Genomic DNA, 19,292 nt, shown 5'->3' on the forward strand with positions numbered 1-19,292 from the left:
GAGGGTTACAGAGTGGGGTCAGCACATGCTGAGGGTCACAGAGCGGGGTCAGCACATGCTGAGGGTCACAGAGCGGGGTCAGCGCATGCTGAGGGTTACAGAGCGGGGTCAGCGCATGCTGAGGGTCACAGAGCGGGGTCAGCAAATGCTGAGGGTCACAGAGCGGGGTCAGCAAATGCTGAGGGTCACAGAGCGGGGTCAGCACATGCTGAGGGTTACAGAGCGGGGTCAGCGCATGCTGAGGGTTACACAGCGGGGTCAGCGCATGCTGAGGGTTACAGAGCGGGGTCAGCGCATGCTGAGGGTCACAGAGCGGGGTCAGCACATGCTGAGGGTTACAGAGCGGGGTCAGCGCATGCTGAGGGTCACAGAAGTCGCCAACTTTCTGCAGAGTCAATAGACCTCCAGACTTCTGTGTCCTTCAGATGAGCTCAGGAACAGTGTGTAGAGCTTCATGAAATGGGTTTCCATGGCTGAGCAGCTCATCCAAGCCTTACATCACCAAAGCGTGGGATGCAGTGGGGTAAAGTGCGCCGCCACTGGACTCTAGAGCAGTGGAGACGTGTTCTCTGAGTGACCAATCACGCTTCTCTGTCTGACAATCCCATGGACGAGTCTGGGTTTGGCGGTTGCCAGGATAACGGGACTTTCCTGACTGCATTGTGCCAAGTGTAAAGTTTGGTGGAGGGGGGATTATGGGGTGGGGTTGTTTTTCAGGGGTTAGTTCCAGTGACCGGAACTCTTAATGCTTCACCAAGACATTTTGGACAATTTCATGCTCCCAACTTTGTGGGACCAGTTTGGGGACGGCCCCTTCCTGTCCCAGCATGCACCAGTGCACAAAGCGTCGCCCCATAAAGACATGGATGAGCGAGTTTGGTGTGGAGGAACTGGAGTCCTGAGCTCAACCCGATAGAACAGCTTTGGGATGAATTAGAGCGGAGACTGAGAGCCAGGCCTTCTCGTCCAACATCACTAATGCGCTTCTAGAAGAATCCCCATAAACACACTCCTAAACCTTGAGGAAAGAAGAGCTGAAGCTGTTAGAGCTGCATATTAAACCCTACAGATTGAGAATGGGACGGCATTAAAGTGTGCATGGAAAGGAAGACGTCCCAAAACTTTTGGCAATATAGTGCATGAAGAAAAGCAAGCAAAAACACATGTCATACTGAATAATCAGAATAATGAATATTGCTTGTTAACTGGAGTGAAGCGGCATGTATGGGAATAATCTCTTTACTGGTGCACATGTAAACCTAGTCATGTGACAGATACATAAAACAACAGGCGCCGAAATGCGCAGATAAAAATGATCAGGTGTCACTGTTGGAAATAAACTCGCACTGGTTTCTAATGTTTGGACCCTTCAGCAGAAAGGTTTACAAGCTGATAAATCCTCTGTGAGACAGTCTTATCCATTAGCAAATAGAAAAGAAAAAAAGAAGTCAGCAATGTCACTGCTCTTCTTTCTGCTGATGCACAATCCTCCACCTTGAGCCGTGCAGCGGTGCATCAGAAAGCCTCGCTCTAATCCACACTAATAGGATTGTGTAGAGTCACCCACCGCCTCGACACATGTCTCCAAGCCTTCACAACTGCTGGCAAACACTGATAACATATACACATGTCAAAAAACACCCCCAAAACTCAGCAATATTTATGACGTTAGCAACTACATCTCTCCTAAATCTACATATTTCCTCTGATGTTGTGTGCGATGTGTTTGTTTCTGGCACACAAAGTCTGGTAAATGACAAATGTGTTTTTCTCCAGAGAGATTGATTAGTGGGAACCATGCCTCAGTCCCAACAACATCCACAGGACATTAGAAGAGGCTTTTTAGAGATCTGGCTGTTCATCAATCCATGCCAGAGAATGTCGGGGCAAACCAAAACTCATCCTCAAGCCTTATAAGCAACTAAATGACTGCTGTTTCAAGTCACTAAATTCAAGGGTTCACTTACTTTTGCAGCCTGCGCTGTGAATAATCAGTGTCTTTAGGTAAAGATGTTGTTGGTGTAGTACAGTGGTTCTCGTTTTATGTTAAACTCATACTTGTGTAATGTTTTCAGCCGTAAAACACAAGGTGATTGGCGTAAACTAGGCCCTTTTTAGGGGGTCCTAAACTTCTAACCAGCCCCCTAAAATATGTGTGATTAACCTTTATAACATATGAAACTGGCGGGAGAGGTGTGTGTGTTGATCTGATCTCATTGGTCTGTCACCGCTCGTCAATGTCAACATACACTCAAAAAAATGATTTATGATGCTGTTCACTTTATTTAAGCAATTCATCTTGATTTAAAGGTCCCGTTCTTCGTGTTTTTTTGAAGCTTTGATTGTGTTTACAGTGTGCAATATAACATGTGTTCATGTTTCGCGTGTAAAAAAACACAGTATTATTCACACTATTTACTTATCTGTATACCGCTGTTTCCACTGTCCTAAAAACGGCTGGTGATTTCCTCTTTCTATAAAGTCCCTCCTTCAGAAACACGTAACGAGTTCTGATTGTGCAAGCGGTTCCTGTGCTGTGATTCGACCGCAGCTTAGCGCACGTGAAAGCGGTTCCTGTGTTGTAATTTGACAGCAGTTTAGCGCACGTTGGAAAGGTCACGCCTCTTAACGGAGAGATGTATGCGTTCAATAATCTCTACAGCGTCCCTGGGAAAGCCAAACAAAGGTGATTTGACTCCTGGATGAAAATAACAGCGTCTCGAAGACATGGCGATAAACACACTCAACGCAACAGTTCCTTTTCTCCACGCGACCGTCCGCTTCTCCACGTGGGACAGCAACAAGACCGCGCCCCCTTTTTCGCGTTTCTTTGTGGGCGGAGGTTAGTCTGTTCTACTGCTCTACTGACGTCATTAAAGAAGGAAGTACCAGGATGTAGTCCAAGCCAGCCGTTCGCTGTAGGCTTTGAAAGGGAACTTCTGTTAAATAAAATATCTCGCTTGGCATTGAACTTTGAGCTTTATAATTTTAGAGGTATTATTTATGCTCTAACAGCAACATTACACACTAACTAAAGTTTGAACAATGGAATCGCGAAGAAGGGGACCTTTAACACCATTATATTAGGTTTCTGGTTCAAATGTATTCATGTTAAACTGACTTAAAACCGTTACGCTTTGACATAACTTGATGTTTTCATTTTGAAATAACATGTTTCAATCAAGTAACCCAAAGAAATAAGACTTTCACTTCCCATCATGCTTTGCAAAGGGGCTGAATTCGGAGACTAAATGTTTAAATAAAGTGCAATTTGATCCATTTTTAACAAGATGAGAAAAGTGAGAGGCTTTTTAAAGCTTAATGTTTTGTTATGTTGGTGTTTAAAAGTGTGTGTTATGTTAGTGTTTTTGGAGGTTATCATTGGGTGAAGTGTAGAGCATGAGCTTGGGGTGAGAATCTACTAATAACTATTAAAGTTATTATTTTAATAATAAAAAACTACTCTGGGCATGCCATGGATGTAACAAAACCATCTTCTGACTAGCCAATAAAATATTGTAAAAGGTTTTGTAAATGCTCTATTCTTTGGCAAGGATTTCCATGTGATTAAATGGCTTTCTTTCAGCATTAAACACTTTTGTTAGGCTAACTTAAATAAATGAGTTGGTGCAAAACATTGCAAATTAGTTGGGCTGACACTATTAAATTAAGCTGTGCCTAACCATAGTAAATAAGTTGAATCAACCTTAATAAATTAAGTTGACCCAACATAAGTACATTAAATTGTAATAACAGAATTGCATAATGCTGAAATAAAGCAAGTTAATCATGTGGAAATACTTTCCATGATTTTTTTATGTTCATTCAAAGAGTTATTTTTTTGAGTGTATCTGAGAAAACCAATCAAATCAGAGTAGGCGGGCTTTATGTTCACAGAAGCTGCTGAGGCTGAGGGCGAATCTTAGCAGCGCGACTCGACGTCAAGCTAAACTAAACGTTTCATATTTGAGCTGCTTCTGTAAGTCAGAAATGCTAAACAAATGGCGAAAATTTTCAGGCAAATTAATAAACTTTTGTCTAATTTCGCCATTTTTAATTGAAATAGGCCTGTGTAATGTCATTCATAATATAATTAACAAACAAGAAATATTACCAAAGCCGTTTTCTTCAGATTAGGCATAAGATTAATAGTAATGAATGTGTGCATATTGTGAATTAATTTAATAAATTTGGTCACCTAGCTTTCCTGTTAGCCTTCAGTAAATTAACATGTCTATGAAAATGATTCATAAAACATATAAACATCAGTTAAACATATGTTTACTTTCTTCACTGACGAAAATGGAAAAACGTAATCAGTCATATCTGCCCACTGACATGGTTTTCAAGCTGTTGTTATCTATTTTTTTGGCGTTCAGAATATCTTAAAATGCACATATGTAGATCATGGAAATCAAAATTTTCCCATTCCGAACCCCCCTAACCTCACATTTGGGATCTCAGTGATTATAAACCTGCCTACATTGTATGATTAAGGGATGTACAATATGGTCATGCAGAATAAGGCGTTAATATTTGCTGTATAAGTAATAATAAACAGCCAATATCCTAATATGCATACTAATAAGCTACTAGTTAATAGTGAGAATTGGACCATAAACTAAAGTGTTACCATTTTTGTTTCATACCCTCAATGGAGCTGAGCCGCCCTAAAGTGAAAACCCTAGAATCGGCCCTGGCGTAAAGGATGAGTGGCCTGCAGTTCTTTGGATGTTGTTATGGGGTCTTTTGTGACCTGATCGCAATTACTTTCTTTCTCATTTGTTCCTGAATTTCTTTGGATCTCGGCATGATGTCTAGCTTTTGAAGATCTTTTGGTCTACTTCACTTTGTCAGGTCATTTGTAGGTGATTTCTGGATTGAGAACAGGTGTGGCGGTAATCCGGCCTGGGTGTGGCTAGAGAAACATGTCACGATTATTCACCTGTTTCCTGGGGCGCTACTGTAAAAAAGAACGTGGGTATAACTTCCAGTGAGGCGGCGGATGTAGTATACCAGTGTGTGCTAGTTAGTGAAGAGGCCAAGTGTTTTTCGGATCATTGGCAAAGTTTCAAAATGATTTTTATTAGATGGTTCCACAAGGGTTTAGTGAAGGTTACTGTGAAGCAACATGAATAACACACTAAACATTTCAGTTCAGTACATTATTAGTAATAATATCAATACAATTTCCGTGCCCTTAAAGGGATAGTTCACCCAAAAACGAAAATGTGATGTTTTTCTGCTTACCCCTAAGGCATCCAAGATGTAGGTGTCTTCGTTTCTTCAGTAGAACACAAATGAAGATTTTTAACTCCAACCGTTGCTGTGTGTCACTCATATAGTGCTTGTCATATAATTAGAGTAAAAAAAACATGGACAGACAACTTCAAATTAAACTCGTGACGACACAATGATGTCTTAAGACACGAAACCATCGGTTTTGGAGAGAAACCCAACAGTATTTATGCAAATATATCACCTCATATCAGACGAACGCTTCAGCTCTGCAGACTGCCATCACTTCCTGTGAGTGAGGTCAAATAGCAGCCGGGTCATATACATAGATTCCTCATTAGTGCCTGCGTGGATTGCTTGAATGAGGAATCTACATATACATATTTTTGGGTGAACTATCCCTTTAATTGTCCTTATTTTACTGACCTTCCACAAAAGAGCTGCTGCATGACTACATCAGCCATCAGCGTCCTGGCCCTGATACATGAATAACTCGCGTCCGCTCTTCACCGGTCACTGATGCTAGCACACATGCCTTATGATGGGATACGTGTAGACTCAATGTCCGCTTTTAGATCGTTTCCGACAGATACTGATACGCCTCTGAGCTTTTCAAATTGCTCATTGCCTTACCATCACAAGCTACTGAATCTAGAAAATAGCTAAACATGCTACCGTCCGTCATCCTCCCACCCCACTACAGCGGAGGGTAAAGGTGCTGCTGTTTCACCCCTTTGAAAGTTGTGTTCTCACATCGTTAGCTAATCTGGATAGCTTGAATGACAACTGTTATGGCCATAACCAGCTAATAAGGCTCTTTAAACCGCTCATCAAACAGCTGATTCAGACCGAACACATGAGTCAACCACAAACACTGATTAACGCTTCAAGACGCCATGTACGCCTTCGTTTACTATTTTTGCAACAGAAAAGACCAAAACATTCAACTCAGAATTACATAAAAGAACATACAAACTATTAACGAAAATACAACAAACAAGCAATAAACTGTAAACTGGTAGGGCAGCTTAGAAAGCAACAAAACGTCTTACCTGGCTTCCGACAAAACAAAGACAAGTGGATCTTCTGGAGCATCTGCTTACCTCGCTACACTAAATAAATAACCAGAAAAAGTGAACAAGTAAATTAATCCACTACCAGTTACTGAAATCAGAAATTAGTGGATAAGTAACTATAAAAAGCTACAATCAACAAAACCACAAAGAAACATAAGTTGAACTAATAACGAAAAACACAAATTGCCGCAAACGCCTTTTCATCCTCAACGCCACCTCGGAGGAAAAAAAACACGGACGCACGTAACACAACTGTTGAATGTCAATAAGCTGTGTTTCCATCCTCCTATTTTTATGCGCATTTTGGGATATCGCATCAAAAAATGATGAATGGAAACGCCAAGATGCGCATTAATTCTATAAAGGCGCATAAAAAAATGATGCGCCCGTTTGAGCCGGATACATTTTCTATCCGATACGATAAACTACGATGGAAACTTCGAACCGGAAGACACTCCCACTTTTGACGCAAGGCTTCATAGGAAACTTGTGGATTGTCTGCTATAGTCGATTTGCTTCTTATTTATTAAATCCAGGCGATTGGCCGATGAAACATTGATTAAAATTAAGATACAATTTATACAAAACCAAATTCATTTTAAAGAAAGGATTTCTACAAAACTTAATGAAGTGGTCAAAATCATTTCTGACACTCGCATCTTTGCACTTTTCATAATCAGATGAAATTTAAAAATAACATTATAATATTTAAACATGATTATGAAACAAAATGCATTGTTTAATGGCTACAGTACAGATAGATGTCATGTGTGAGGGATTTGAGCGAGCGTTATCACAGGCTTGCTCTCGTCAGAACGCCACGTATTCAAAAATGGCCGGGTTTAAATCGGGCTCGGGGTCGGGCTTGATTTTTTGGGGCCTATTTAAGCTCTACAAGGAAGGGACAAATCAATTAAAGGCCCAATTTACGGGACGTTCCGGCTAATACAGGACAGTTGGCAACCCTGGTTCATGGAGCCATGGTGAGTTTCTTCTTTAAACGTGGCTGAGGATGTGTCCTCTCAGTTGGACTCAGCTGGGCTGATGAAAGGTCTGGATTGTGTTCATCCAGTGTGTTTCTCTGGGATCACTGGGATCGGCTCCAGCTTCTCTATGACTGGCCAGTTGCCCAGAAGCACAAAAGCAGAGCTCTGAGAAAAGAGAAAATCTTTACTATAATCTTCTTTTATCCTTTCATTGACCACATGACTAAATCAATCTGACCAATCACCGGACTATAGCTGCGCTCACTCAATGGCCTTCTGGGTAAGGAAGCGAGGGTTATAACAAAGAAACTCATTACTTTACCTTCAGTCCTACAAACGTCTGTCAAAACAAGGGGAGGCATCTGTTATCTTCTGATGTATGTTGGCCATTCTTCTGTTAATAATAGCACGAATGATTCTCACAATCTATTTTTCCTCGCCTTCTTTTTCCCGCTTGACTTCCTCTGTGTGATTATTCCTCCCTCTCTCTGGAGCGATTACAACGGCTGTTGAATAACACGGTTCTCGACTTTGGGGGGGGGGGGGGGGGAGAAGAGAACAAGAATGAAAGAAGCTACAAGGTTTTGGTATTTGCATTAACAAATGTTTATTTGTTAAGAGCGTTTGTTTTTTGAGGATTAACCCTTGAATGAAGTAGGACAAACTGACCCAACAGGATGTGAATTTTGGATTATTTCCCTCATAATATCCATCAGCATCAGCTCTTTTCTTCTTTCTAAACCCCGCCTCTCTGAGAGCTGCTCAGCCCTGATTGGTCAGAAAACAAGCGCTCATTATCATATCTGAATCTCAGTGATAGGAACAGTAATGATGGCGTGTGTTTGACCGTCTCAATCTCAGCAGAAAACAGCATCTTCTCCACATGACCAACACCAACCAAACTCTACCATTCTCAGAGACGACTACAGTGAGTGAGGGCGGGGCTAAGAGACGCTGTTCAGCCAATCAAGACCAGAGGCTGGCATTATGCAAATTAGTTACAACTACAGTGAGTGAGGGCGGGGCTAAGAGACGCTGTTCAGCCAATCAAGACCAGAGGCTGGTATTATGCAAATTAGTTACAACTACAGTGAGTGAGGGCGGGGCTAAGAGACGCTGTTCAGCCAATCAAGACCAGAGGCTGGCATTATGCAAATTAGTTACAACTACAGTGAGTGAGGGCGGGGCTAAGAGACGCTGTTCATCCAATCAAGACCAGAGGCGGACATTATGCAAATTAGTTACAACTACAGTGAGTGAGGGCGGGGCTAAGAGACGCTGTTCAGCCAATCAAGACCAGAGGCTGGTATTATGCAAATTAGTTACAACTACAGTGAGTGAGGGCGGGGCTAAGAGACGCTGTTCAGCCAATCAAGACCAGAGGCGGGGATTATGCAAATTAGTTACAAACCTATACAGTTCAACAGGAAGTGAGACTGGAATAGAGCGGTGCGATGCCTTCCTTCCAGAGTTTCCTATAGGGTTTTATAATGGGGGTTTTTTCAATTTATGAGTAAAAGTTTTGTTCTACAATGTACACTACACACACTCACACCCCAAACGGCCGTAGTTACATATTAAAAACGTACGTTTTCAAACATTAACACATCAAGTTATGCTTTATTTTGCACTTAAATTTAAAATAAAACACTTGAAAAAGCAACATCACTGCCAGCTCATGTGTGTATAATTCAACAGCTTGTCAATGATTCCTTACATATAATGTATTCTCATAAACCTTGCATGTGAATGTTATTCTTGTTATTTAAATATTTGTGGGTCACCAGGTTCAGAAAAAAGTCTAGCCCAGTCTTTGTAAAGGGGGCGGGGCTTCCCATGAATTCTCTCCATCTTTCTATCTATGGATATGAGGATATTGCTCTTGTATTTTGGCTAATCTGTGTGTGTTTGCACATCTGTCTCCTGCAGCTGGCACCACGTATATCTTTGGGAGGGATGGCGGTGTGATCACATACACCTGGCCCCCGAACGAGCGCCCGAGCACAAGGGCCGACCGGCTGGCGATGGGCTTCAGCTCTCAGCTGGCAGAAGCCGTCCTGGTGCGGGTCAACAGCTCCTCTGGGCTAGGAGACTATCTCAAACTGCACATTGTAAGTGGACCGTTCCTCTGTTCAACACAACTCTCTATAGACAGAAAAAACTGCATTCCAATATTACCTTGAGAAGGGTTTATAGATCCATTTATTAATGTGCACAGGGTCATTTACACGAGAGAGAAAGCAGGGCTGGACATTAAGCCGGTTAATCTGTCATTCACTTGTCCGAGTAAAACATTTGCTTGTCCGGATTTTTTTTGTAAATATAATCTATACTGAAGCAATATTCTCACCAGTGTTTAATCAGCTTTGACATATTTAAATATGCATATTTGTGATATTTTTACCTTTTTATAAAGGCCATTTTTCCATAATTTTATTAAATATAGGATGTGCTTCGGCTTTCCTTTTATATTCTTAAATTTGATCAATAAATTAAATTAGAATAAGACACTATAGGCTGTTACCAATCAAATTAAATCATTTACACTGAAAAATTACAACTGCATTAAATAATGTTATGAGATTATTTTAAATATTTTTGAATATACAAATGAGAAATGTTGGAAAGATGAAACTAAAGCACCAGTAGGTGGCGCTGTGACCGTCTGAATGAGCGAATCATTGAGTCGATTCAGTGAAACGGCTGATTCATTCAAGAATTAGGTGGTCGTTTACGAATAGGCCAGTGAATCTTTGATTCAACCGATTCATTCAAACGCTGAATCATTCACTAACACACACTGATGCTGTGAGACGGGTTATGGTTCTTCAGTAACACACACTGATGCTGTGAGATGAGTTATGGTTCTGCTGTGATCTTTGTTTGGAAATATTTTCGCAGCTGAAATAGAACAAAAACAGTCCATATTGCTTCTAAAATGTAAGTGATTTAATGTTAATAATTGTTTCTGGAACTGGCGTATGAAATCAGTGTCATTTTCAGTTATGATGGTATTCAGGAAAGCACACTCTTGTTAGTGTGATGTTGCTTAACTGTATCATATGTTATAAATATAAAAACTGCACAATTTTAACCGTGTGTGTTAACTGAGTTTCTGTGTGTGAGCGCCGCTCATTTGTTTTGGATTTTCTCCTCAAGAGTCTGAGCCTCAACATCCATCCATCCATCCATCTTCTTCCGCTTTATCCGGGGCCGGGTCGCGGGGGCAGCAGTCTAAGCAGAGATGCCCAGACTTCCCTCTCCCTGGACACTTCCTCTAGCTCTTCCGGGGGGACACCGAGGCGTTCCAAGGCCAGCCGGGAGACAGTCCCTCCAGCGTGTCCTAGGTCTTCCCCGGGGCCTCCTCCCGGTTGGACATGCCCGAAACACCTTCCCGGGAAGGCGTTCAGGAGGCATCCGGAACAGATGCCCGAGCCACCTCAGCTGTCCCCTCTCGATGTGGAGGAGCAGCGGCTCTACTCCGAGTTCCTCCCGAGTGACTGAGCTTCTCACCCTATCTCTAAGGGAGCGCCCAGCCACCCTGCGGAGAAAGCTCATTTCGGCCGCCTGTATCCGGGATCTTGTCCTTTCGGTCATGACCCACAGCTCATGACCATAGGTGAGAGTAGGAACGTAGATTGACCGGTAAATCGAGAGCTTCGCCTTACGGCTTAGCTCTTTCTTCACCACGACAGACCGGTACATCGACCGCATTACTGCAGAAGCTGCACCGATCCGTCTGTCAATCTCCCGTTCCATCCTCCCCTCACTCGTGAACAAGACCCCTAGATACTTGAACTCCTCCACTTGGGGCAGGAACTCTCCACCAACCTGAAGTGGGCAAACCACCCTTTTCCGACTGAGGACCATGGCCTCGGATTTGGAGGTGCTGATCCCCATCCCAGCCGCTTCACACTCGGCTGCAAACCGTCCCAGTGCTGAAGGTCCTGGTTAGAAGGGGCCAACACGACAACGTCATCCGCAAAGAGCAGAGACGAAACCGTGTGGTCCCCAAACCTGACACCCTCCGGCCCCTGGCTGCGCCTAGAAATTCTGTCCATAAAAATTATGAACAGAACCGGCGACAAAGGGCAGCCCTGCCGGAGTCCAACATGCACCGGGAACAAGTCTGACTTACTGCCGGCAATGCGGACCAAACTCCTGCTTCGGTCATACAGGGACCGGACAGCCCTCAGCAAAGGACCCCGGACCCCATACTCCCCGAGCACCCTCCACTGGACGCCGCGAGGGACACAGTCGAATGCCTTCTTCAAATCCACAAAACAAATGTGGACTGGTTGGGCAAACTCCCATGAACCCTCCAGCACCCTGTAGAGGGTATAGAGCTGGTCCAGTGTTCCACGAGCAGGACGAAAACCACACTGTTCCTCCTGAATCCGAGGTTCCACTATCGGCCGGATTCTCCTCTCCAGTACCCTGGCATAGACTTTCCCGGGGAGGCTGAGAAGTGTGATCCCCCTGTAGTTGGAACACACCCTCCGGTCCCCCTTCTTAAAAAGAGGGACCACCACCCCGGTCTGCCATCCCAGAGGCACTGTCCCCGACCGCCACGCGATGCTGCAGAGGCGTGTCAGCCAAGACAGCCCCACAACATCCAGAGACTTGAGGTACTCAGGGCGGATCTCATCCACCCCCGGTGCCTTGCCACCGAGGAGTTTCTTGACCACCTCGGTGACTTCAGCTTGGGTGATGGACGAGTCCTCCTATGAGCCCCCAGCCTCTGCTTCCTCAATGGAAGACGTGACGGCGGGATTGAGGAGATCCTCGAAGTATTCCTTCCACCGTCCGACAACATCCCCAGTCGAGGTCAACAGCCGCCCATCGCCACTGTAGACAGCGTTGGTAGGGCACTGCTTCCCCCTCCTGAGGCGCCGGACGGTTTGCCAGAATCTCTTCGAGGCCAGCCGATAGTCCTTTTCCATGGCCTCACCGAACTCCTCCCAGGCCCGAGTTTTTGCCTCCACAACCACCCGGGCTGCAGTCCGTTTAGCCTGCCGGTACATGTCAGCTGCCTCAGGAGTCCCACAAGCCAGCCAGGCCCGATAGGACTCCTTCTTCAGCTTGACGGCATCCCTTACTTCCGGTGTCCACCACCGGGTTCGGGGATTGCCGCCTCGACAGGCACCGGAGACCTTGCGTCCACAGCTCCGAGCAGCCGCTTTGACAATGGAGGTGGAGAACATGGTCCACTCGGACTCAATATCTCCAGCCTCCCTCGGGATCCGGTCGAAGCTCTGCCGGAGGCAGGAGTTGAAGATCTCTCTGACAGTAGACTCGGCCAAACGTTCCCAGCAGACCCTCACAATACGTTTGGGTCTACCGAGTCTATCCAGCTTCCTCCCCCGCCATCGGATCCAACTCACCACCAGGTGGTGATCAGTTGACAGCTCCGCCCCTCTCTTCACCCGAGTGTCCAAGACATACGGCCGCAGGTCAGATGAAACGACCACAAAGTCGATCATTGACCTACGACCTAGGGTGTCCTGGTGCCATGTGCACTGATGGACACCCTTATGCTTGAACATGGTGTTCGTTATGGACAAACTGTAACTAGCACAGAAGTCCAATAACTGAACACCACCACGGGAAGGTGTCCCCACGTCGCTCCTTTGGGCTGAGCCCGGCCGGACCCCGTGGGGGAAGGCCCGGCCACCAGGCGCTCGCATACGAGCCCCAACCCCAGGCCTGGCTCAAGGGTGGGGCCCCGGCTGCGCCATACCGGGCGACGTCACGGTCCTCCTTTTTTTTGTCATCATAAGGGGTTTTGAACTGCTCTTAGTCTGACCCGTCACCTAGGACCTGTTTGCCTTGGGAGACCCTACCAGGGGCATATAGCCCCGGACAACGTAGCTCCTAGGGTCATTCGGGTACTCAAACCCCTCCACCACGTTAAGGTGGCAGTTCATGGAGGAGCCTCAACAGCTCAACCTTATTAACGTCAGTTAGTTTTATATTATTATCCACTTTCCATCTCCACTTACACTGATGCAGAATCATTATTGCACTTTGATGATTCCATAGTTAACTTTTGTTTTGACGCTTTAACCAGGATACTTGTCCGACGGGCAAGTAAAATTGTTTTTCACTCGCCCCTTCAAAAAATCCACTTGTGCGGACAAGCGTTAATGTCCAGCCCTGGAAAGTGTGTGAACCGCTTGCTGAATCAGTGAAAATGTGAATAATCTGAGCAAAATAAGAGGGATCACACTAAAGGCATGTTATGTTTTATTTAGTGCTGTCCTGAATAAGATATTTTGCATAAAAGATGTTTACATATAGTCCACAAGACAAAACAATTGCTGAATTTATAAAAATGACCCATTCTAAACTGTATGAACCATTGATTCTTATGTCATTCCCTGATGATCCACGGCTGTGTGTGAGTGTGTGTGTGTGTGTGTGTGTGTGTGTAATTATTGAAAAAAAGTAGAAATTTCGATTCTAGGTCGTTAAGGGTCGTCAAAATGGGCGTTCAGGGCGGAGCCTATTTTATTAATCGGGCTATAACTCAAGAACGCAATGAGATAATTTCACCAAACTTGGTACACATATGTATGGGGTGAGTCTTTGGTCACGATAAAAAAATTGCGACGATTGAACTCTTGGTGGCGCTATAACATGAAAAAAACAAGACACAAAACTTGGTCTAAGGTACTATGTGTGTGTGAGTGTGTGTTTTGTGCTAGTTGTTCTTGAGTCTCTTGTTTGTCCTGAGCCGTTAAACTGACTAACGTTCTTCAGAAAAATCCTCCAGATCTTACAAATCCTTCAGTTTTCCAGCATCTTGTGCACATTTGAACCCTCTCCAGCAGTGATTCTGCGTGTGTGTGTGTGTGTGTGTGTGTGTGTGTGTGTGTGTGTGTGTGTGTGTGTGTGTGTGTGTGTGTGTGTGTGTGTGTGTGTGTGTGTGTGTGTGTGTGTGATTCTGAGATCTGAGGACAATTGAGGGACTCAAACACAGCTATTAAAAAAGGTTCACACATTCCCTGACGCTCCAGAAGGAAACGCGACGCATTAAGAGCCGGGGGTGAACACTTTTGCACATGATGAAGGTAGATTGTACTTAATTTGTCTTTCGGGAAACATGTGAGTATCTTCTGTGTCTTCTGAAGGCCAGTGCTAGATTGAAAAAATGTGATGTTTAGACAAAATAAGACAAATTTGGACGTCTTCATCCTGTGCAAAAATTTTCACCCCCGGCTCTTAATGTTTCCTTCTGGAGCGTCAGGGAATGTGTGAACCTTTTTTAATAGTTGTGTTTGAGTCCCTCAATCGTCCTCAGATCTCAGAATCACACACACACACACACACACACACACACACACAGAATCACACCGTCACTGCTGGAGAGGGTTCAAAAGTGCAGAAGATGCTGGAAAACTGAAGGATTTGTAGGACCTGGAGGATTTTTCTGAAGAATGTTGGGCAGTTTAACGGCTCAGGACAAACAAGAGACTCAAGAACAACCAGCACAAAACACACACACAGCCGCGGATCATCAGGGAACGACACACACTCACACTCACACACACACACACACAGCCGTGGATCATTCAAGTTTAAGACAACCGTGGCTGGCGTTTTTACTCTTTCATGCATATACTGTCTGAAAGCACTCATTCAGTGAAAGCCACATGTCCACATCACAGAGCAAACAAACACTTTTAGCAGAAGTACACAAACATATTCATATGCACACTTGTTACACATGGGTTTATGGGAATGTGGGTTTGCAGAGTTACATCTCCGCTATGTATCATCACACAGTAACACACATGCAGACCAAGGACACTGAACACAAATGACTGATGTTTATTCATACAAAACAGAGACAAAAGAATCCAGTCACCTTTATTTCTATAGCACTTTACAGTGATAACAGGAAAACAATGATCAGCGATACAGGGCTCAATTGTGCAAAAGAAGCGAGATTTCTGCTGCTTACAACATTTACATTTATTTAGCAGATGCTATTGTTTAGAGCGACTTACAATGTGGAATGCGATTCATCATGAGGAGGCAATGACAAAAGAAGTGCTAACAATACAAAGTTTGAAACATTGTGTAGAACAGGGAGGGCTTACAGAAACAGTGATGTCACATGTATTTATATAGTGCTTTATGCAATATAGATAGTTTCAGAGTACTTCACATTAACCCCTAGAGGGCGACGATCACACCGGTGTGACCAACTCGCTTTTTTAGTGTGAAAGAGACTCAAAATACGCCGTCGATTTTGGTCATTCAGGCAAGTGTTACACACCATTATAATCTGTGTACAGTCACAATAAAAACTAAATGTTGTGCCTTTTGCAAAATAAGGAAAACAAACACGATACTCTCTCTCAATGTCCATTCTGACACTCTTCAGAAAATGAGCTGTAACTCAGTGAATACTTGTCACACAAACATGAAATGCTGAAATGTCAGGTTTTAAATAATGTAAATCAAAACAAATATTCTCTGTTTATGTAATCCAGGGCTCGACATTAACGCTTGTCCGGGACAAGTGTCCTGATAAAACATCATTAACAAAAAATAACTAGGGAATCACCAAAATGCAAGAATGATTCTGCGTTCATTAGTGTAAGTGGAGATCGATAGTGGATAATAATATATAACGAACTGACGGTAACGTTGCACTGTTGACGCTCGCGCAGCCTCTTGAGGAGAAATCACAACAAATGTGCGCCGCTCACACAGAGAAACTCTGTTAACACACTGCCGTAAACATGTAGAAATGTGGAGTTTATTTATATTTATAACATGATACAGTTGCAGCGTCACATTAGCAAGAGTGCTGTTTTCCTGAATAACATCACGACTGAACATTACACTGATTTCATATGACAGTTCCATAAACAATTAACATTAAGTCACTTACATTTTAGACGAAATATTGAGTGTTTTTGTTCTATTTCAGCGGTGAAAATATTTCCAAACAAAGATCACAGCAGAACCATAACTCATCTCACAGCATCAGTGTGTGTTAGTGAATGATTCAGCGTTTGAATGAATCGGTTAAATCAAAGATTCAATGAACTATTCGTAAACGACCGCCTCATTACTGAACGAATCAGGCGTTTGAACGAATCGACTCAATGACTCGCTCATTCAGACCTGCCGCCACCTACTGGTGCTTTAGTTTCATGTTTAAACATTCTTTCCAACTTTTCTTATTTGTATATTCAAAATATATGTAAAACAATCTCATAACATTATTTAATTTGATTGGTAACAGCCCTACAGTGTCGTCTTCTAATTAAATGTATTGATAAAATGTAAGAATATAAAATGAAAGCTGAAGCATAGCCTATATTTAATAAGATTAGGGGAACAATGCCCTTTATAAAAGGTACAAATATCACAAATGCATATTTAAATATGTCAAAGCTGATTGAACTCTGGTGAGAATATCGCTTCAGAATACATTTTATTTACAACACACAAAAAAGGACAAGCACGTGAACAAGCTTAATGTCGAGCCCTGTAATCTGTTCGCGAGCACTTCATTATCTGCTAATGCGGCCACGCCCACAAATTCTGAGAGTATATCCCCGCCCACATCGACTCGAATATACACATCGAGTTCAGTGAGATTCATTTACTTTACATCATCTTGAAGCAAAAACTCTAGGCAACTACACCCTTTAGTCAAAAGTCTTGTGTTTTGTGGCCTTATTTCAGTGACTTGAACCATGCATAAACATTATTCTCTCAAAAATACAAGCATGTTCATACATGTTGCTCAGATATTCTGGTAGCCCAGTTTGTGCTGAATACAGTGTAATTACACTTTTGCCATTAGTGTGTTTATAAGCAACTGAAAAAAGCACAAAGCATGTCAAAACTCCTAAAGGGTCCCAAAAGCTGTAAAATCCATCATTTATAAAACCAAATGTAATTTCAGCTGTAAAGCAGCTCTACAGAAGACGATGGTGTCATTATTCAACCCAATTTAGTTTAGCAGGATCTCTGAGATGAGTTTCCGGCTGTTTATTGAAGATTGCCAGGGATTCGGCTGTCCAGATGGGGTTGGGAAGCAAGACACTGTGAATGAGATCAGGAGGTAGAGGCAGGGCTCCCACTCGTCCTGGAAAACCTGGAAAATTAGAGAAAATGTCAAATGTCCTGGAAAATCTTGTTGTTGTCTGGGAAAATTCTTCTAAAAAAAGTTATTTCTTTAGCCGAGTATAACTGTGCGTTCACACCGCCGCCGGCGAGAGCGTCAAAGTGGCCGGAAGTCTTTCATTCTCAATGGGAGCCCGGCGGCGAGCTCCGGCGAGAGCGGCGCGGCGCGTCTTGGACGATTTGGGCGTCGAGGAGAGTTGAAGTCAGGTCAACTTTATGGTAATGAGCTATGACGCGGTTCGGCGGCAGCCAGCGGCAACCAATGGGAATGTAGTAGTGCTCCGCTTGAGATGATTCTAAAGAACGCAGCGCTGTAAACTTCGGTTCCTACCACATTAGTTCCCAAGCAAAATAGAGGAGGTTGATCACTGCTGGTGCGGCGGGTTTGATAAGAAGACGTGCAACATTATTTATCCACCACACAAATGACTTTTAATTGGTTTATTTCGTTAGCAAACATGTAACTATAATTGTTAAGTTCTTTCCATCGATCTGCTTTTTTTAAACTTTCACATTTAAATGATTTCATGAGGTTATATTATACGGTTATACCTACTTGTGGTCAGTCAGCACAAATGCCGGTCAACATGAGTGTTTGCTTTGCAGCCCCTTTAAATGCCGTTTCAAAAAAGACCAAGCATTCGATCTACGTCAGAGCGGCAGCGCGTCCACGAATCTTTCTACAGCGTCGATGGCAGGGCGGCCAGAGCGAAGTTTGACGCTCTCGCCGGCGGCGGTGTGAACGCACAGTAAAGAGTTTATCGCTGGCCCAAACGATTAGCGCTAGTTGCAGAAAGCACATGTTCAGGAATGCTGAGTTTGATGCGTATGAGTAGTATTTGAATAATGATGTTTAATAGCTAATGCTATAACTGCTCAAATGTATGCAGTGAATGTTAACTCGTGAGCTGCTACCTCATCACATCATTTTGATATAAAGTCACATTTGTGTGTTATAAAGTCAGAATTGCAAGATATAGTCAGAATTGCGTGATATAAACGCGCAAGTCTTTTCTTCACAATTGACTTTTTTGCGCAGTTGCGAGTTTATATCTTGCAATTCTGACTTTTCTCAGAATTGTGAGATCTAAACTGCAATTGCAAGTTATAAAGTCACATTCTGAGGAAAAAAGAATTGCGATAATTTTCGCGTTTATATCACAAATATGTTAACTCGCAATTGCGAGAAAGTTTGGGAGTGTGTGGTTGACATGAGAAGTGAAGCTGTGTGTTATCAGCAAAGCAATGGTGTGAGAAATCATGTGCTTGTGGAGTCACGGTCCGACTCCAAAACAATTCTGGATCTACTTTCTTTTATTATTAATTCATTCGTTTACCGACTTGAAAACATGTTACATATTATAAGTACTTTTTAAAATAATAAATACAATAAATTCAAACAAGGTAACACTTTATAATAACTACACACTATGAAGCACTAGTAAATAGTTCATTCATCATTTATAAAGCATTCATAGGCAGTTTATAAATACAGCTATAAATGCTTTATTCTTTATTTATAAGCATTTCTATAATGTGTTTAATAATTGTATTTTCATACTTTATAAATGATCAATTTATTACATTATTTACTAACCAGTTGTTTAGGAGTTGTCAGTGGTTCATCAGATCATTTATAAAGTGTAAGTAAATGATTAATAAACTATTTAAATATACATTTATACATCTTATTATTTAGACATATAGTAATAGTTACTTTTGTGTTAATAAACGCTTTATTAAAATGTATTCTTACTGTAATTCATGATTAATTCAGGAAGTTATAAAACATTTAGTAGTTGTTAGTATTTTAGTGAGCTCATCTAAAGTGAGGACGATT

General features: G+C 42.9%; 1 protein-coding gene across 1 annotated transcript in view; it reads left to right on the forward strand.

Moving 5' to 3' along the window:
* nrxn1b (neurexin 1b) overlaps window positions 1-19,292 on the forward strand; it is a gene marked incomplete at its 3' end in the record, with an annotated part of 141,765 nt that overhangs the window by 99,466 nt on the left and 23,007 nt on the right. The window contains exon 15 of the mRNA XM_079843538.1: window positions 9,230-9,411. Coding sequence (XP_079699664.1) covers window positions 9,230-9,411 — 182 coding nt within the window. The remainder of the gene's footprint in view (window positions 1-9,229; window positions 9,412-19,292) is intronic.

This window comes from Gobio gobio, assembly GCF_949357685.1.
Source record: "Gobio gobio genome assembly, chromosome: 18".
Taxonomy (NCBI): Eukaryota; Metazoa; Chordata; class Actinopteri; order Cypriniformes; family Gobionidae; genus Gobio; species Gobio gobio.